General features: G+C 39.7%; 2 protein-coding genes across 7 annotated transcripts in view; one reads left to right on the top strand and one right to left on the bottom strand.

Annotated features, from left to right (window-relative positions):
• Nucleotides 1–21,729, bottom strand: part of LOC117965866 (butyrophilin subfamily 1 member A1-like) — a 486,786-nt gene that overhangs the window by 233,027 nt on the left and 232,030 nt on the right. For 3 of the 6 annotated variants that reach the window (XM_059015801.1, XM_059015804.1, XM_059015805.1), the window contains exons 1-2: nucleotides 5,027–5,131; nucleotides 4,533–4,587 (exon numbers count right to left, since the gene is read on the bottom strand). In XM_059015801.1, the coding sequence (XP_058871784.1) occupies nucleotides 4,533–4,563 (31 nt within the window). In that variant the 5' untranslated portion in view covers nucleotides 4,564–4,587; nucleotides 5,027–5,131. Of the gene's footprint in view, nucleotides 1–4,532; nucleotides 4,588–5,026; nucleotides 5,133–11,508; nucleotides 11,652–21,729 lie in introns of those variants that run through there. The other 3 variants (XM_059015803.1, XM_059015806.1, XM_059015802.1) reach the window with 3 other exon arrangements.
• Nucleotides 1–21,729, top strand: part of LOC117407797 (butyrophilin subfamily 1 member A1-like) — a 422,535-nt gene that overhangs the window by 212,067 nt on the left and 188,739 nt on the right. The window lies entirely within an intron of this gene.

Below are 21,729 nucleotides of genomic sequence, written 5' to 3'. Positions count from 1 at the left end.
GTGGAGACAGAGGCAGTGATGTAGGTAGAGACAGTGTAGGAGAGATAACATTCATATTAGAAACAGTAACTGTGGAGACAGAGGCAGTGATGTAGGTAGAGACAGTGTAGGAGAGGTAACATTCATATTAGAAACAGTAACTGGAGACAGAGGCAGTGATGTAGGTAGAGACAGTGTAGGAGAGGTAACATTCATATTAGAAACAGTAACTGTGGAGACAGAGGCAGTGATGTAGGTAGAGACAGTGTAGGAGAGGTAACATTCATATTAGAAACAGTAACTGTGGAGTCAGAGGCAGTGATGTAGGTAGAGACAGTGTAGGAGAGGTAACATTCATATTAGAAACAGGGCTGTATTTATCACGCATGTTCATTTCTCAGGTGCTTGTGAAATATTGAGCTGTGCTTAAAACAAGTGGTTATTTTCCGTCACATATTCATGAAGCATGTTGATCTCTACATGCATCCAGATCTGCTCTTCATTTTAGATGCAACTAATCAAGATAGAATGTGTTAAACAAGGGCAGGGCTTGTTTGAGTCTTCATCTTCAGCTCTTTATGAGTGAAAACAAATACTTAGTGACAACTTTATTATAGTTTAAATAAGCGCTTCAAATGTAATATTATATCAATAACTTTTAAAACTTCATATCATAAACTTAAGTCTAAGAATGACTTAAATTCAACAAACAAAAAAGAAAAAACATGACCAAATATTTTAAATATTCCACTTAGTACATTAATATGCACGATTCTCTATCAATCACACATTGTATATGACACAGGCTGGGGTCACAGTGGGGATTATAGTGAATCTTGCTATTCAATGTTGCTATTTCACAGGGCAGAGGTCCCTCGGGTTAATTGTTCACTGAGGGCTGCGTTCATAGCCAGCGGTGTGCTCGCTCCCCTGAAGCTGCAGGTTCATCTCCCTTGTCTGATACGCGCTTTCAAATATAGGTTTAAATAGAAAGGAATAGTAGAGTGTTGCACCATTAACTATCTAGAACATGGCATCACAAGCACAGGAATACATTTCAATAGAAACAAGTATAGATTATGCATAGAAATGGATTTGATTTATATTTGAATCCTTTCAGATTGCAGGTTTGTGGAGTTCAGAATTGTAAATATCAGTGTTACTGTCGTGTGTTTCAGATTGCAGGTTTGTAGAGTTCAGAATTGTAAATATCAGTGTTACTGTCGTGTGTTTCAGATTGCAGGTTTGTGGAGTTCAGAATTGTAAATATCAGTGTTACTGTCGTGTGTTTCAGATTGCAGGTTTGTGGAGTTCAGAATTGTAAATATCAGTGTTACTGTCGTGTGTTTCAGATTGCAGGTTTGTGGAGTTCAGAATTGTAAATATCAGTGTTACTGTCATGTGATTCAGATTGCAGGTTTGTGGAGTTCAGAATTGTAAATATCAGTGTTACTGTCGTGTGATTCAGATTGCAGGTTTGTGGAGTTCAGAATTGTAAATATCAGTGTTACTGTCGTGTGTTTCAGATTGCAGGTTTGTGGAGTTCAGAATTGTAAATATCAGTGTTACTGTCGTGTGATTCAGATTGCAGGTTTGTGGAGTTCAGAATTGTAAATATCAGTGTTACTGTCGTGTGTTTCAGATTGCAGGTTTATGGAGTTCAGAATTGTAAATATCAGTGTTACTCGTGTGTTTCAGATTGCAGGTTTATGGAGTTCAGAATTGTAAATATCAGTGTTACTGTCGTGTGTTTCAGATTGCAGGTTTGTGGAGTTCAGAATTGTAAATATCAGTGTTACTGTTGTGTGTTTCAGATTGCAGGTTTGTGGAGTTCAGAATTGTAAATATCAGTGTTACTGTCGTGTGTTTCAGATTGCAGGTTTGTGGAGTTCAGAATTGTAAATATCAGTGTTACTGTCGTGTGTTTCAGATTGCAGGTTTGTGGAGTTCAGAATTGTAAATATCAGTGTTACTGTCGTGTGTTTCAGATTGCAGGTTTGTGGAGTTCAGAATTGTAAATATCAGTGTTACTGTCGTGTGTTTCAGATTGCAGGTTTGTGGAGTTCAGAATTGTAAATATCAGTGTTACTGTCGTGTGATTCAGATTGCAGGTTTGTGGAGTTCAGAATTGTAAATATCAGTGTTACTGTCGTGTGTTTCAGATTGCAGGTTTGTGGAGTTCAGAATTGTAAATATCAGTGTTACTGTCGTGTGTTTCAGATTGCAGGTTTGTGGAGTTCAGAATTGTAAATATCAGTGTTACTGTCGTGCGTTTCAGATTGCAGGTTTGTGGAGTTCAGAATTGTAAATATCAGTGTTACTGTCGTGTGTTTCAGATTGCAGGTTTGTGGAGTTCAGAATTGTAAATATCAGTGTTACTGTCGTGTGTTTCAGATTGCAGGTTTGTGGAGTTCAGAATTGTAAATATCAGTGTTACTGTCGTGTGTTTCAGGTAAACTGACCCCAGATCAGTCGCTGTGGAACAATCACTCCAAGCCGATGCATCTGTCTAGATAGTTTCAGCACACATGCCCTGTCAGAATAGTTTAGGGGGTGGAATTACTGTATCAACATTCCTATCAGCTTTAACTCAGAGACCAAACTGCATGGTGTATCTGTGAATGAATATTGAACTGTGAAAAAGAGCCACTGGTTAATATGGTGGTGATGTCCTGATACCTGCTACACAGGGAGAGTGAATCTACAGTGTGGAGGTTTTACTGTAGTGAAGTGAGAGCCAGTGGTTAATATGGTGGTGATGTCCTGATACCTGCTGCACAGGGAGAGTGAATCTACAGTGTGGAGGTTTTACTGTAGTGAAGTGAGAGCCAGTGGTTAATATGGTGGTGATGGCTGGTGATGTCCTGATACCTGCTGCACAGGGAGAGTGAATCTACAGTGTGGAGGTTTTACTGTAGTGAAGTGAGAGCCAGTGGTTAATATGGTGGTGATGTCCTGATACCTGCTGCACAGGGAGAGTGAATCTACAGTGTGGAGGTTTTACTGTAGTGAAGTGAGAGCCAGTGGTTAATATGGTGGTGATGTCCTGATACCTGCTGCACAGGGAGAGTGAATCTACAGTGTGGAGGTTTTACTGTAGTGAAGTGAGAGCCAGTGGTTAATATGGTGGTGATGTCCTGATACCTGCTGCACAGGGAGAGTGAATCTACAGTGTGGAGGTTTTACTGTAGTGAAGTGAGAGCCAGTGGTTAATATGGTGGTGATGGCTGGTGATGTCCTGATACCTGCTGCACAGGGAGAGTGAATCTACAGTGTGAAGGTTTTACTGTAGTGAAGTGAGAGCCAGTGGTTAATATGGTGGTGATGGCTGGTGATGTCCTGATACCTGCTGCACAGGGAGAGTGAATCTACAGTGTGGAGGTTTTACTGTAGTGAAGTGAGAGCCAGTGGTTAACATGGTGGTGATGTCTGGTGATGTCCTGATACCTGCTGCACAGGGAGAGTGAATCTACAGTGTGAAGGTTTTACTGTAGTGAAGTGAGAGACAGTGGTTAATATGGTGGTGATGTCCTGATACCTGCTGCACAGGGAGAGTGAATCTACAGTGTGGAGGTTTTACTGTAGTGAAGTGAGAGCCAGTGGTTAATATGGTGGTGATGGCTGGTGATGTCCTGATACCTGCTGCACAGGGAGAGTGAATCTACAGTGTGGAGGTTTTACTGTAGTGAAGTGAGAGCCAGTGGTTAATATGGTGGTGATGTCCTGATACCTGCTGCACAGGGAGAGTGAATCTACAGTGTGGAGGTTTTACTGTAGTGAAGTGAGAGCCAGTGGTTAATATGGTGGTGATGGCTGTCCTGATACCTGCTGCACAGGGAGAGTGAATCTACAGTGTGAAGGCAGGAGAAACTAGCTTCTATCACAGTCAAAAACAAACCAAAAAACCTACAAAAAAAGGGAACTTGCAAGAAAGTTCTTTTGCTAATCACAAGCAGTGTTTTTTTTTTTTTTTAAGATTTGGATATTATAACTGCAGTGTTCCACAATGGTGTTTATTTTTACACTACAATAGCATTCCTCACTGTCTGTTTACTGCATTCTCATATGGGAGACTTATACATTTACAATATCAATCAATCAATCTTTATTTTATATAGTGCCTTTCATAGTGGACTACCATCACAAAGCACTTTACAAGATGCAGTAACAACACAAAAATCCATAATACTTTAAATACAGAGAAATGCATCATACAAGATATACATTTTTAAAAAGTAATGTATAATACTTTAAATACAGTGGAAAGTGCATAATACATGAAATAGTAGCAGCAACACAGCAGCTAATAGCAGATATCAGGCTTAAAGAGCATAATAGCAAGAGAGAACAGGTGCGTCTTGAGAGTTGATTTAAAGCGAGCGAAAAAGGGCCTATACGTATACTGAAGTCTAGCAGATACATGTCTAGTCAGACAGACACTGAAAAGGCCCTTGTATTAAAACATTTGTCTACTGTACTAAGAAGTGTCATTACTTTTAGTCAAATGGTATAATTTATTGTTAGATATCAAAATACTTTTCTTTCATTTTTACCTGTTTCCACGTCTGCAGATTTCTTTTCCATCTTCTGTACTGATCATCCACACAACTGATTAGACACACAAAGACAGTGATATCAGGAATAATGTCCAGCCAACTGTGCTTATATATAAGAGAAACCTGCAACCCTCATTATAATCGAATGCAGCATAGGAAAGAGAGACACACTGAACACACTGCAGAGCTGTAAACAGTCCTGGTCTCAGGCAGGCCCACACATTGTTTGTAACAGAGTAAGACACTAATACAGTGCAATCAGTTATCCAAGGGCTGCTTTACAGTAAAGGAGGTAAGCAATTCTAACAGAATAAAACTAGCAGAACAATCTCATTAAGGAGAAGTCACATGACTGCTCTCTGTGTTCTTACAATACAGCCTGTGGTTGTTCCCTATTGGGGGAGGTTCAAAAGCAATCCTATGTAAAACATTTTCTTTAGTTAATATCTATGAATTCCCTCAATAAAACAGAACAATGTCTACTTACTTACCCTTAAAAGGTTTTGGGTGGCACACAACTTGTGATATCAGTACAAAAAAACTGCAGTTTTGAAGAGCCTTGTTATTAGGTTTTGTTTTCTTTTTATATAACCTGTGACTAATATAGAAACTGCAAAAGCAAAAGCCTGGCAAATATACTTCCTCCTTTCAGTGCGTGTCTCTTAGGGGCTCAGTGGTGCAGACAGACAGATATTCACAAACTTCTCATGCCTTTTACCAGTGGAGGCCAGGTTTCACCCTGCTACCCATAGAAAAATACTACAGTGCTGTCCAGAAACACTATAGTGTCATACAGACCTGAATCAATTACAATTGTAATTGTGTAATTCATATAAAAACACTACAGTACTGTCCAAAACACTATAGTGTCATATGTAACTTTTTTTTTTATCAACTCAAAAACAGAACACACTTCTCCTTTTTTGCTGGGAAGCAGTTAGCTCTGCTTTGCGTTCATTTCTGAGAAGGAAATACGTGTCTGTGGTTAGTGAGAGGAAGTGAAGGCAGGCAGGGTTTAAATTGAGCCTGAATACTGGAATGCATCCCTGCACCCCCTGTTAAACTGACAAGAGGGGATTCTGAAAAGGGGAGCTGAGCTGCTTGATACCAAACATGCCAGTCAATCATCTTTAGATGAGGGGATCTGCTCTGCAGAGAGACTTCCAGTGGTAGAGTTCATGCTATCCCAGCTCTGGATTAAAAACCTCCAGCGTTGCCAACCCAGCAGCTTCATGAGCACCAAAATAAAAGTGTAGAAATATAAACTGAACGTTTATTTTAGTATCAGGGCTTTTGCATAATGAGGAAGTTTCAATGTCGGGATGGCCTTTGTTTAACTGTCCCTGCACGTACTGTCCCCTCTCCAATGTCAAGATGACTTGTGTCTGTCAGCACAAGCACAGCAGTGATGCTCTTTTCAGGCTCTTCGATCTGGCCCTACCCCTGTTCATTCTTTAACATGTATTATTAAATGGATAGAAACAATTGGCGAAAATAATCGATTCTCCCCAGCCATTAGATATCTGGTGATAACACAACAGTGCGGAACTTCTTTCTGTGAAGCGACGTAAATAAAATCAATACACCAACTGCAACTGTATGCCTGGATAAACAAAACCACTCGAGTCAGTCAGCATGACAGCAATCCCTGAGATTAACTACAACACCACTCGAGTCAGCATGACAGCAATCCCTGAGATTAACTACAACACCACTCGAGTCAGCATGACAGCAATCCCTGAGATTAACTACAACACCACTCGAGTCAGCATGACAGCAATCCCTGAGATTAACTACAACACCACTCGAGTCAGCATGACAGCAATCCCTGAGATTAACTACAACACCACTCGAGTCAGCATGACAGCAATCCCTGAGATTAACTACAACACCACTCGAGTCAGTCAGCATGACAGCAATCCCTGAGATTAACTACAACACCACTCGAGTCAGTCAGCATGACAGCAATCCCTGAGATTAACTACAACACCACTCGAGTCAGTCAGTATGACAGCAATCCATGAGATTAACTACAACACCACTCGAGTCAGTCAGCATGACAGCAATCCCTGAGATTAACTACAACACCACTCGAGTCAGCATGACAGCAATCCCTGAGATTAACTACAACACCACTCGAGTCAGCATGACAGCAATCCCTGAGATTAACTACAACACCACTCGAGTCAGTCAGCATGACAGCAATCCCTGAGATTAACTACAACACCACTCGAGTCATCATGACAGCAATCCATGAGATTAACTACAACACCACTCGAGTCAGCATGACAGCAATCCCTGAGATTAACTACAACACCACTCGAATCAGCATGACAGCAGTCCCCGAGATTAACTACAACACCACTCGAATCAGCATGACAGCAATCCCTGAGATTAACTACAACACCACTCGAGTCAGCATGACAGCAATCCCTGAGATTAACTACAACACCACTCGAGTCAACATGACAGCAATCCCTGAGATTAACTACAACACCACTCGAGTCAGTCAGCATGACAGCAATCCCTGAGATTAACTACAACACCACTCGAGTCAACATGACAGCAATCCCTGAGATTAACTACAACACCACTCGAGTCAGCATGACAGCAATCCCTGAGATTAACTACAACACCACTCGAGTCAGCATGACAGCAATCCATGAGATTAACTACAACACCACTCGAGTCAGTCAGCATGACAGCAATCCCTGAGATTAACTACAACACCACTCGAGTCAGCATGACAGCAATCCATGAGATTAACTACAACACCACTCGAGTCAGCATGACAGCAATCCCTGAGATTAACTACAACACCACTCGAGTCAGCATGACAGCAATCCCTGAGATTAACTACAACACCACTCGAGTCAGTCAGCATGACAGCAATCCCTGAGATTAACTACAACACCACTCGAGTCAGCATGACAGCAATCCCTGAGATTAACTACAACACCACTCGAGTCAACATGACAGCAATCCCTGAGATTAACTACAACACGACTCGAGTCAGCATGACAGCAATCCATGAGATTAACTACAACACCACTCGAGTCAGTCAGCATGACAGCAATCCCTGAGATTAACTACAACACCACTCGAGTCAGCATGACAGCAATCCATGAGATTAACTACAACACCACTCGAGTCAGCATGACAGCAATCCCTGAGATTAACTACAACACCACTCGAGTCAGTCAGCATGACAGCAATCCCTGAGATTAACTACAAATCCACTCGAGTCAGCATGGCAGCAATCCCTGAGATTAACTACAAAACCACTCGAGTCATCATGACAGCAATCCCTGAGATTAACTACAACACCACTCGAGTCAGCATGACAGCAATCCCTGAGATTAACTACAACACCACTCAAGTCAGCATGACAGCAATCCCTGAGATTAACTACAACACCACTCGAGTCAGTATGACAGCAATCCCTGAGATTAACTACAACACCACTCGAGTCAGTCAGCATGACAGCAATCCCTGAGATTAACTACAACACCACTCGAGTCAGTCAGCATGACAGCAATCCCTGAGATTAACTACAACACCACTCGAGTCAGTCAGCATGACAGCAATCCCTGAGATTAACTACAAATCCACTCGAGTCAGCATGGCAGCAATCCCTGAGATTAACTACAAAACCACTCGAGTCAGTCAGCATGACAGCAATCCCTGAGATTAACTACAACACCACTCGAGTCAGCATGACAGCAATCCCTGAGATTAACTACAACACCACTCGAGTCAGCATGACAGCAATCCCTGAGATTAACTACAACACCACTCGAGTCAGTATGACAGCAATCCCTGAGATTAACTACAACACCACTCGAGTCAGTCAGCATGACAGCAATCCCTGAGATTAACTACAACACCACTCGAGTCAACATGACAGCAATCCCTGAGATTAACTACAACACCACTCGAGTCAGTCAGCATGACAGCAATCCCTGAGATTAACTACAACACCACTCGAGTCAACATGACAGCAATCCCTGAGATTAACTACAACACCACTCGAGTCAGTCAGCATGACAGCAATCCCTGAGATTAACTACAACACCACTCGAGTCAGTCAGCATGACAGCAATCCCTGAGATTAACTACAACACCACTCGAGTCAGTCAGCATGACAGCAATCCCTGAGATTAACTACAAATCCACTCGAGTCAGCATGGCAGCAATCCCTGAGATTAACTACAAAACCACTCGAGTCAGTCAGCATGACAGCAATCCCTGAGATTAACTACAACACCACTCGAGTCACCATGACAGCAATCCCTGAGATTAACTACAACACCACTCGAGTCAGCATGACAGCAATCCCTGAGATTAACTACAACACCACTCGAGTCAGTATGACAGCAATCCCTGAGATTAACTACAACACCACTCGAGTCAGTCAGCATGACAGCAATCCCTGAGATTAACTACAACACCACTCGAGTCAACATGACAGCAATCCCTGAGATTAACTACAACACCACTCGAGTCAGTCAGCATGACAGCAATCCCTGAGATTAACTACAAAAGAAAATGTCAACATCTCGCCATACTGCGGTAAATGAAGCAGATTTAGACAACCTAGAAATGAATATAACTGAGGGAAACACCAAGCGCCAGACAGAATGGGCTATGAAAGTTTTCCGTGACTGGCTAACTGAAAAGAACATTGACATTTGATTTAAACAAAACGTCACAACAGCAGCAGCGCCATCTACTGGACAAAACCCAGACATACACGTTAAAACAATGATCCAGTTCAATATCTACAAAGACTGAACAAGAAACTATTATCAAAGTCCCCGAAAAAGAAAATATTATACAAAACGGTTTGAAATCAATGTTTAATTGTTAATCTAACAATGTTAGTTACTGTGGAACTACTTCTCTCAGTGGAAGGGGAGACACATAACAAATATTAAAATAAAGTTTAAAGTCTTCTTCATTTACCAACAACAACACACTCACAGACCAATTTAATAATAGGAATAATACACGCCAGGGTCTGTGTGTTATCATGAGATATATCACCACTTCCTGGGCGGTTGAAGGACTCCACTTCATCTAGTGCCTCACAACGCACCCAAGGCGATGTTATATTACCTCATGATAACACACACACACACACCCTGTCGTGTATTACTGCTTAATTAGCAATAGGTTTATTAATAATAATAATAATAATAATAATAATAATAATAATAATAATAATTAATGTAGTCATTAGGTTTAGATGTCACACTGTATTGATTTAGATATTCAGGTTGGATACCTCGGGATCCTTATTGAGAAGCCAGCGGAACTCCAGCGTTTCTCCGACCCAGCGAAGGAAGCGTTTGTCCCGGATAACCACTCCCGTGATGAGCGGTGCTGCCATGACAACCTATGAAATCACCTGCACGGCTCAGTATACTTTAAAAATAATAATAATAATGTCTTTATATAGCACCTTTCATAGTGGACCACCATCACAAAGCGCTTTAAGATGTAGTCTGTGAACTGTCACTTCCAATAGGACATTGATTTAACATCTCATCCACAGGATGGAGCACAAGCAGGTTCAGTGACTTGCTCATGGTCACACAGCAAGCCAGGCAGCGGCAGTGGTGGGATGTGAACCCGTGACCTTCTAGTTACAAGGGATTTTAACCACTGAACCACACTGCCTCCTCCTCAGTCTTTTTTTTTTGTAATACAGTATAACGTGTTATTGTTTACACAAAATAACATCAATAAGATTATCAGCTCAGCTGCTAGTGTGTGCTAAACACAATCTCAAATATCAGTGAATAGATACAGAGACAAGCCGTGGCACCAGCAAGAGCTTCAAATGAAAGCACCAGTTAAAGTTTAAATAAATAAATAAATAAAATAAATTACGACATGAAACAAAAATACATGTGGGTATATTTTAATCAAAAGTCCACACATCAATAATTCTGAGTATTTATCCAAATAATCTCACAGCGAATTCTTTCCAAATGAATAATTTCTGTTTCCCCCGAGTGGTAAGTAATGTGACGTTATAGTTTCTTAACACATGTAGCGTTTCACGCACTAGGCAGAAGAGAAGGAGACAACACTCTGCTTTCAGGTTCAAAGCTTTATTTAAGAAGCTATCTCTCAGCACGCTAAAGCTCACTGCTCTACACGCTTCGCAGCTTAACCTGGAACAACAACAAACATTGCGTGCAACGCCCCCTTTTATAACTCAGCTCCGCCCCTTTATGCTAATCGTGTGCCGGAGCGAACAGCTATCCCATTGGTCCCCAGCCGCACACCAGGACCAATGGGCACACACAACTAACAGCCATTGACAGGGAGCAGGGCGCACCCTGCGTGCAGGACAGCTCGCACAGCCAGAGACAGAGCGAACCCGCAGCTACAGGGAATACAGACGAGGGGAGGAACACAATACAGCGGTAATAACAGCACCCAGACAGGGGAGACAAGAGCGAATACACAACACGAAACACAAACACACGGACCGCTACAACACTACTGGATTTTACAAATCACCTATGCGAGTCTGCACCTCAAACACTTTGAAATATCATTTTAGATTAATACGGCAGTTAGTATATAAATCCATTTCTAAAACGGGTCGCAGTTTGTAATTTAAATACCTATGAGCTACCAAGACGTATTTTTGTTTCATGTCGTTATTAATGTATTTATTTATTTATTTATTTGTAATCAAGCCTTACATTTTAACTTCTTGAAGTTACCACAGCGTGTCTATGTATGAATTACTGACGAGTAATATTGAGATTTGATTACACAAGCAGATGAACTGATAATGTATGGATGTTATTTTGAGAAAACAATAACATATTAATATTAACAACATTTTATAAACACACTACAACATTTTATAAATAAATAACTTACACACCAAACTGTAGCACATTCGTTTACTCTTAATATCATAACAAATATACTATTTATAAATACGTACCTTCTTTTATTTGTTGGAAAACGGTCTGGAACTGAAGTAAAGTGCTTTTTAATACAGAGCTATTTGAGTATTTAAAATATGGTTATCTTCAAAATTAAAATGCCAGCAACGGTGTGTTAATTAAACGAAGCGCCTGACGCCGCTCGGAACTTTGGCATTTTTAAATCCTAACGGTCTCTGCTCAGCGGAGTGGAATGTTCAGGAGCCGGTTGCCTAGCAGCGTCTCCGCCTCCTTCTCTGCCCCGCCCCCTCTCTCCCTCTCTCGTTGCTCCAGCTAGGAGTTCACATTCAGCTTCCTTAGATTATATAGCGCCATTCTTTACTAACTTTTACAAATGAGCTTATTGGAGGCTTCGTGTTTTTAAGATGGTTCAGGTGCAGTCCGGGCAGACTGACTGGAGCATCATTACAGTATACCGCACTGCGCTCGGCTTTGTGTGGAGGCTGATACACAAAATAATGAACGACTGGTAAAGAAATCACATGGATTGCTTTTTAATGCTAAATGTGTATCTGGTATTCTAAGTATTATCTACAATTAATAATTCAGCTATTATTTATTTATTTATTTATTTATTTATTTATTTCTTAGCAGAAGACGAAAAAATAGCAAGTATATTAAATGATTACTTTTCACAAAGGAGGACACAGACAACATGCCCCACATGTCGACCTGTTCCTATCCAGTTTTAAATAACTTTAGCAGAACATAAGAAAGTTTCCAAACAAGAGGAGGCCCCATTCAGCCCATGTTGCTTGTTTGGTTGTTAGTAGCTTATTGATCCCAGAATCTCATCAAGCAGCTTCTTGAAGGATCTCAGGGTGTCAGCTTCAACAACATTACTGGGGAGTTGGTTCCAGACCCTCACAATTCTCTGTGTAAAAAAAGTGTCTCCTATTTTCTGTTCTGAATGCCCCTTTATCTAATCTCCATTTGTGACCACTGGTCTTTGTTTGTTTTTGCAGGTTGAAAAAGTCCCCTGGGTTGACATTGTCTATACCTTTTAGGATTTTGAATGTTTGAATCAGATTGCCGAGTAGTCTTCTCTGTTCAAGACTGAATAGATTCAATTCTTTTAGCCTGTCTGCATATGACATGCCTTTTAAACCTGGGATAATTCTGGTTGCTCTTCTTTGCACTCTTTCTAGAGCAGCAATATCCTTTTGTTGAAGTGTCAAAGGGACTAGGAGCTCTTAAAATAAACAAATCCCCTGGGCCGGATGAGATCCTCCCAATAGTACTCAAAGAAATGAAAGAAGTTATTTACAAACCGCTAACCAAGATCATGCAACAGTCTCTTGACACAGGGGTTGTACCGACAGACTGGAAAATAGCAAACGTAATACCGATCCACAAAAAGGGAGTGTAACACAGCAGGGAGGGGGTGTGGTTGTGTTAAAGCTTTTTGTTTTGTTACAGGTAAACGGCGGAAACGTCCTGTTATAGGTTAGGTTTCTGTGTGTCTAGTTAGTGCTCGTATAGAGCTAGGTGCTTTTCTGTTTTGTTTTGTGAATTAAACTCAATTTCTGTGTCCTGGGTCGGTGTTTTAAAGGGGCAACGAACCCGCAGACTTTTTCAACCTGAAAAATGAAAAAAGGACCAGGGGTCACAAATGGAGTTTAGATAAAGGGGCATTCAGAACAGAAAATAGGAGGCACTTTTTTACACAGAGACTAGCAGTCAGCTGTGCACACACTAAAATTAACCATCACAGACTAGCAGCTCTGCACACACTAGAATCAACCATCACAGACTAGCAGCTCTGCACACACTAGAATCAACCATCACAGACTAGCGGCTCTGCACACACTAGAACCAACCATCACAGACTAGCAGCTCTGCACACACTAGAATCAACCATCACAGACTAGCGGCTCTGCACACACTAGAACCAACCATCACAGACTAGCAGCTCTGCACACACTAGAATCAACCATCACAGACTAGCAGCTCTGCACACACTAGAACCAACCATCACAGACTAGCAGCTCTGCACACACTAGAATCAACCATCACAGACTAGCAGCTCTGCACACACTAGAATCAACCATCACAGACTAGCAGCTCTGCACACACTAGAATCAACCATCACAGACTAGCAGCTCTGCACACACTAGAACCAACCATCACAGACTAGCAGCTCTGCACACACTAGAATCAACCATCACAGACTAGCAGCTCTGCACACACTAGAATCAACCATCACAGACTAGCAGCTCTGCACACACTAGAATCAACCATCACAGTCTAGCAGCTCTGCACACTCCTATAACACTGCATAAGGTCAAAGAACAGCCACATAAACTACAGCCAGGGAACTTCTGTGGGATAGACATGAGTAAGGATCCGCGCTAAGTGATGTTTCAAACCCCCATAAGAGTCTGTGCTCGCGTGGTTAAAGACAAGGGCTTGTAGGGAAATAAGCATCACACATGGTTATATTTTTGAATTTTTAATTGTCAAACAGCAAGTTAGAGATCATGTACATTTTCTTTACTTTTTTTTGTTTAAACAGCTTCAGTGGTTTCAATATATATCAACACACTAAATCGCAGAGTCAGCTCTGAATACAACATCCTTTATATTCCCCTGTCTTATCGAGTGGAAATCTGCTCTGCAGCGCACTCCAGCACCCACACAGCTCCCTTACCTGGAGACTGCAGGGCAATTGCTGTACAAAGGCTGTTTTATCAGTCACTGTTGTGGATTAAAATAGTATTGGTTTTAAGAATAAATAATTAAACTCACATGGGGAGGTGTCGGGTCGCGGGGCTTCCTGTGCTGTAAACCTGGTCGTCATGGAGACGGGCAGAACGCAGCTCTCGCTATTCCTTATCCAATGCTGCCATCGTGTGGCCATTTACTAGAACTGTTTGTTGTAATTTATATCTATCTATCTATCCAGCAGTTGCCTTTTGAAATGACTCGTATTCACCTTAACCCCTGTGCAAAAATAGACATTTCAGATACATTCTTTAAATACAGCAAACAGAATATTTACAGGATAACCAGGAGAGTACTGTGTGTATAAATAATAATGTTTTCTGTAATTGCTCTTATTTGAAATCATTCTCATGCATTTATCATGCTTACTGCCTGTTCTTACTGGACTCATATAAGCAAATAGTTACTATCAGGTTTAGCTGCTCTTGGTCGAATTCACTCTTATAATTTACTGTGTGCTTTATTATTTTGCTCTTACTTGAATTGATCTTATTGTACTTGCATAGCTGCTCTTATCTGTATTATGATATTCTGTAATGTGATCTTTTATAACGTGATCCTTTGTACTGTGATAACTTGTAACAATTGTAAATCGCCCTGGATCAGGGCGTCTGCTAAGAAATCGATTAATCAATCAATCAATCCATCCATCAATAAATAATAAAGTAATTGCTGATTTCACTACCTGTACTATTCATTGCAAACAGCAGAGGGCACCAGCAACCGCGTGTCACTGAGCTGTGTTCAGATAAAAACAAATTTAAAAAAAGTTTTTAGAACCAACTGTTCTACTAAATGGCCACACGATGGCAGCATTGGATAAGGAATAGCGAGAGTTAAATTCAGCGCCCTCTTGTCAGCGCCGCATCTGCACGCCATGTAAAAACCTTCTATTGGTTTTAATTTAATTTCTCAAGACTCAGGTTTCAAAAATGAATCTATTTTGTACATAAATTAAACACAGCAGTGTTGTTTCTTGTTGCATCTAAATCAATAGCTTTTATGTATTTTTTTAATTGGTCAAACAGCAAAACAGGGAGTAGAGATTACGTAGATTTGGTTTAAAAATGTTGGTTAGGGTGAAGGAATACATTACATATCAAAACACATCATTCATGAGTAAAGCAACTAAATCTTCCTTAAATGTGCTTTACTTGCACTTATCTGCTCCCTATTTGTCTGCATTTAATCCTGTACTCTACAGAGTACTGTACTGTAATCTGCCACAAGTGTTATTCAATCTGTAGTATTTCGCATTTAATCGTATCCTGATGTAACTATCACTGACACTGTTATCTGCTCCGATATTGAATCGTATTTTGTAATATGCTTGTACTTAATAGAACTGAAGTCATTATATTTTATCTTGCTCTTAATTGTATTATTACTCGTACTGTGATTCTTGAAATGTATTTTTTGTTTACGCCTGTAAGTTGCCCTGGATAAGGGCGTCTGCTAAGAAATAAATAAATAAATAATAATAATAATAATAATAATAATAATAATAATAATAATAATAATAATAATAATAATAATAATAAAGACATGAAGATCTTATTCTGGTTTCTTGCCCTGCACTGACAACACATAATAAATAAATAAGACATCTCTAATAAAAACAGATTGTGAAAAAGGCAGAACTAAAATCTGAATTTAGCAGATTCAAGTAAGATAGGTAAGACATTCAATTAAAATAAAAAATAAAATCATCATTTTAAAGAGTGGATTTTATAAAGTGTATAGAAATGAAACTGCTGAGGATGAGAATTCACTGGACAATTAAATGAGGAGGGATCAGATGTGAAGTAAAAATCTCCAACACACACACATATACAATAACATGAGAAAACTGACAGTACACATCTAAAACAGAATAAAGACAATCCATGTGTATGAGATTAGAAAGAAAGAAACAGTGATTAATACATAAACAAATGAAAAAAATAAATATAAAAAAGACAAAACCTACTTGTGTTATAAATAAATTGAATGGCAATAACTCTGTTAAAGTAACGTTAAGGTTTGGTTGCAAAAGTTCAAAGGTTTGGAAAATGCAAGTTCAGGTAGCCACACAACCTTAACTCTGCACCCTTATGTGTGTGTTTCCCATCACACCTGACATCACACCTGACATCATCAATGACATCACTAAGCACGCGACACATTCTCCCTGAAGACTGGCCATGCGGACCCAACACTGGAAATCACAGTCCTTGTGATTGGGAACATGTTCAGTAACTGCAGGAGGAATGTGTTACTATCCGGTAATCTGTAAATAAACAAAGTTAAAGAATAGAAACTATTCAGTGGCTCTCAAAAGTATTCACCCCCCTTGGACTTTTCCACATTTTATTGAGTTACAACATGGAATCAAAATGGATTTAATTAGGAGTTTTTGCCACTGATCAACACAAAAAAGTCCATAATGTCAAAGTGAAAAATAAAATCTACAAATTGTTCTAAATTAATTACAAATATAAAACAGAAAATAATTGATTGCATAAGTATTCACCCCCTTTGCTATGACACCCCTAAATAAGCTCTGGTGCAACCAGTTGTCTTTAGAAGTCACATAATTAGTTGAATGGAGTCCACCTGTGTGCAATTAAGGTGTTTCACATGATTTCAGGATAAATACACCTTCTCTGGGAGGTCCCACAATTGGTTAGTACATTTCCTAACAAAAACTACATCATGAAGACGAAGGAACATTCAAAGCAAATCCGGAATAAGGTTCTTCAAAAGCAGCAATCAGGGGTAGGATATAAGAACATTTCCAAGGCATTGAATATCCCCCCGGAGCACAGTAAAGTCCATTATTAAGAAATGGAGAGAATATGGCACAACTGTGAATCTGTCTAGAACAGGCCGTCCACAAAAACTGAGTATCCGGGCGAGAAGGGCACTAGTCAGGGAGGCCACCAAGAGGCCTATGGCAACTCTAAAGGAGTTACAGTGTTCCACGGCTGAGCTGGGAGACACTGTGCATACAGCAACAATAGCCCGGGTGCTTCACAAAACTGGCCTTTATGGGAGAGTGGCAAAAAGAAAGTCATTGTTGAAAAAAAATTCACATCAAATCTCGGCTAGAGTTTGCCAGAAGGCATGTGGGAGACTCTTAGACCATGGAAGAAGATTCTATGTTCTGATGAGACCAAAATAGAGCTTTTTGGCCTCAACGCTAAGCGCTATGTTTGGCGCAAGCCTAACACCACACAACATCCTGAGAACACCATCCCTACCGTGAAGCATGGTGGTGGCAGCATCATGCTATGGGGATGCTTCTCTGCATCAGGGCCTGGAAAGCTTGTGAAGATAGAGGGCAAAATGGATGCAGCAAAGTACAGAGAAATCCTGGAGGAAAACCTGCTAAAGTCTGCAAGAGACCTGGGACGGGAGAAGTTTCATCTTCCAGCAGGACAATGACCCCAAACATACAGCCAAAGCCACACTGGAGTGGCTTAAAAACAAAAAGGACAATGTCCTGGAGTGGCCCAGTCAAAGCCCGGACCTCAATCAAATTGAGAATATGTGGAAAGAGTTGAAAATTACTGTTCACCAAAGGTCCCCATCCAACTTGACGGAGCTTGAGCAATTTTGCAAAGAAGAATGGGCAAAAATTGCAGTGTCCAGATGTGCAAAGCTGGTAGAGACTTATCCAAATAGACTCTTGGCTGTAATTGCTGCCAAAGATGCCTCTGCCAAATATTGACTCAAGGGGGTGAATACTTATGCGATCAATTATTTTCTGTTTTGTATTTGTAATTAATTTAGAATTTAGATTTTATTTTTCACTTTGACATGATGGACTTTTTTTGTGTTGATCAGTAGCAAAAACTCCTAATTAAATCCATTTTGAATCCATGTTGTAACACCATAAAATGTGGAAAAGTCCAAGGGGGGTGAATACTTTTGAAAGCCACTGTATATAAATAATATGCAATATATGGGTGTATATCTCTATATGTAATGCATTATGTTGTAGCCACCCCCCTGGGAGCACCCGTCCACGGTGGGCTGTGGAACAGCCTGGACTCGAACAGGGGACGTCCAGGCTATAGAGCGCATCCTGCACTCCACGCAGAGCACCTTTACAGGATGCGCCACTCGGGAGCCCTGAACCCTGCAGGTTTCTTTTTAGTTTTTTTTTTTCCGTGATATGTGCTGTTTTAAAACAATAAATTTCCGTAATATAACTGGTATGTATGTCAAAGTGCTTGATTTCTCTGGTTTACTTAGATGTTGACCAACATATGAAATGCCATGACTGGTACATATCCCGTTCTTTAGTTATTGTTTTCCAAGATCACTACATATAAAAAGTAGAGAACGGAAGATGATGGTGATGATGATGATGGTGATGATAAAAAGGACACATTTTACCTTAGTTTGACGACTTATATCTTAATATATCTAAATGTGTATAAGAGGTATTTACGTTTTGTTCACATATTTGGTCTAAGAAAGCTTCAAACTTTATGTTTAAAGTGGAATCAATATTCTTTTCTGGTGGAATAGGTAAAGGAGCAGTGTGTCCCCCACCAGGGATTGAACCTATGACCCTCTAATATGTAGTAAGTCATGGCTCACGAGCGTCATATTCTATGACAAATAGGCTATATTTTTTATAATATATGGGTAGGCCTAAACAAATATCAACCAAATCGATTAGTGACATGTATTTTCCTGGTTTGCCATTTATTAATTTATGTCCGTTTAAAAATTTAAATACATTTCAACAGCTACCTAGAGGCGCAGCGGGTTGCACGTTCGAACCTCTGGATTTTATTTTATTTTTGGGGGCGTTATGTGCGTTTCAAAACATAATAAATAGCTTCGTGTAACTGGTATGGATATCAAAGTGCTTGCGTTCCCTGGTTTATTTTGATGTAGACCAACATGTAAAATCGAGTCAGACCATTTTTTTCTCAATGTAACCGGATAACTTCTGATTTTAAAACCGTGCGCTAAAGATTTTGTCGAGCAAATCCTTTTGTGCAAACTCGTCAAGCCCGGATGTACGCATCAAAACTGGGACGATCCAACAGCTGTCGCGCGGCGCAGATGGCTAAAGCGTTTCTCGTGTACAATTCTCGTGATGCAGCTTCGAACCCCGCAGGTGTTTTATTTTATTTTTTTCGTTAGTAAGGAACGGATGATGATGATGATGATGATGATGAAGATGATGATGATGATGATGATGATGATGGAAAAAAAGGAGAATGACAATTTTTTTTACCTTGGTTTGACGACTTATATCTCAATGTGTATAAGAGGTATTTACGTTTTTTTTCACATTTGATCTAAGAAAGCTTAAAACTTTGTTTAAAGTGGAATGGTACTTCTAAGTTATTTAGTTTTGCCGCTGCAACATGGTCAAAACAGCAAAACTCTGCTGTATAGAGATTCTCGGCAGTTCCGCCACGTTTTTCTAATAACGTTCCTCTCAATACATCTCACAAACTTGAAAAATAAACTTCCAAGTTGCTAAACATGTTATTTATTTTCTCAAAAAGATGTTACAAAAACCCATAGGTCTTAATGAGCTGTGTATAATCTCTAAAACCAAGACAGGCTCAACTGTCCTTGAAGTTAATTTTTTCTTCAAACTTATTTCATTGCTTACAATAGCATACCCCATTAGCTGCTTCCACTGTACCTGTAGTGTTGCTATGGTTTCCAAGCAAGTTTCACTCCCTCTTCCAGTCCAGGTTACAGACTTGCAAAAGTTACTACATATACATGTAAAACACAAAGACTAAACTCCTTATCTCTCCCATTTGGCAAAACGCCTAGAACACATTAAAACTGAATGTGAGAAAGTGTTAACAGGAAATTATATCTATCTATCTATCTATCTATCTATCTATCTATCTATCTATCTATCTATCTATCTATCTATCTATCTATCTATATATATATATATATTCTTTGTACTCTCCCCTTTTCTTTTCTCTCTTCCTTTTTTGGTTTTGCAATTGTCAATAAACAGTCATAAGCATTTCGTACCTTCCAAACTGCTCTCTTAAATCCCTGTTATTTTCTTTGAGTGGTTTTGCTTTACTTGTCAAGACAATAATTTTGTTACATTCCTTTTACAAAAGCAAAACATAAAAGTTTGAGTTTTATTTTAACGATAGCCAAATGTAACCATTAAAATAATCACATTTATAATATAAAAGTGTGTACTTTCATTACTGTTCAAATGTATTATTACTCATTTGTTTTTAAAGTTTTTTTTTCAATTTATGTAATAAAATAAAATCATGGTAGGCTCTAAAGTTAAATAGTATAATGTAAACTTTCTTTTCCTAAATCATTTAAGCCAATAAGCATTTCTTGTTGAGCTGCCACCAGTATGGTCTGTCTACCTGCTTTATAAGGTATTACTTTTTTTAAATTCTTATAAACAGAATTCCATTTATTTAAATTATACTCTAAAGTTAAATAGTATAATGTATACTTTCTTTTCCTAGCCATTCTTGTTGAGCTGCCACCAGTATGGTCTGTCTACCTGCTTTATAAGGTATTACTTTTTTTAATGGTTTTAAGCAGTTTGCATAATACTCCCTGCTCCAACTAGTATTTGTCTCCATCTATCAGAAATTCAAATAGCAATTGACTGCTCCTTGTGTTAATTCATCAGCACGATTGTTCCCAATAATCATAACCTCCTTCCCCCTCTTGGTTGGCCAGCTGCATGCTGAACACTGATTCTGTTACCCCTCAATTCTTCAATCTCTTTGCATATATTTTGCATTGTGCTATAGGTTTGCCTCTATGGTCAGAGTAACAATTTTCTTTCCAGGCTAGAGAGTGAATATTGAATGCTTAGGCGCAATAGCCAGAGTCTGTTATTACTAATGTGGTCTCACTGGGCATCCTCAAACTTTTGAGCCACAGAAACGCGTTGGCCTGGGCCGGTCAGGGCTGGCCAGCACCAACCCGGCCTGCAGTGGAAACAAGGTAATAGTAGCAAGGACAGGCATGCTGGTTCAGCTGCTCCAAGACATCAGAGTGGATCAGCAATGGCACAACAAAGGGGCTGTTTGTTAAATAATCAATGTGTTTATTTCCACAATGACTATGGGGTCTTCCCCTGCAATGCACTGTATTTGTATTTTTTCATTCTTGTTATTATTAGTGATGATATTGTTCATATTACTTTTTACTTTTTCTGGGTTAAATGCCCAGACTCTCGTCTGTATTGTAGCTTTACCTTTTGCAGCTCCCCCTAGCGGGCACATAAAGAACAACATTAATTAAAACATCAATTAGAAATAACATACTATTATTTATCACAAGAAGTTTAATTTCCTTGACAATTGTTTTCATTCAGGGTCAGCAGCTTTAATGACATTTTCTTAGTTTTCTTTTCTGACTTCCTGCAGTCATTCAGAGTGGTTCTTATTGTATCACTCCAGTATTGTTAAGGTGTGTTGAGTTTGATTTTTGCAGTCATTCAGAGTGCTTCTTATTGTAATCACTCCAGTATT

Source organism: Acipenser ruthenus, chromosome 51, assembly GCF_902713425.1.
Source record: "Acipenser ruthenus chromosome 51, fAciRut3.2 maternal haplotype, whole genome shotgun sequence".
NCBI classification, from domain to species: Eukaryota; Metazoa; Chordata; class Actinopteri; order Acipenseriformes; family Acipenseridae; genus Acipenser; species Acipenser ruthenus.
Note: the sequence above shows the minus strand (reverse complement) of the source record. Positions and strands in the feature narration are given on the sequence as shown.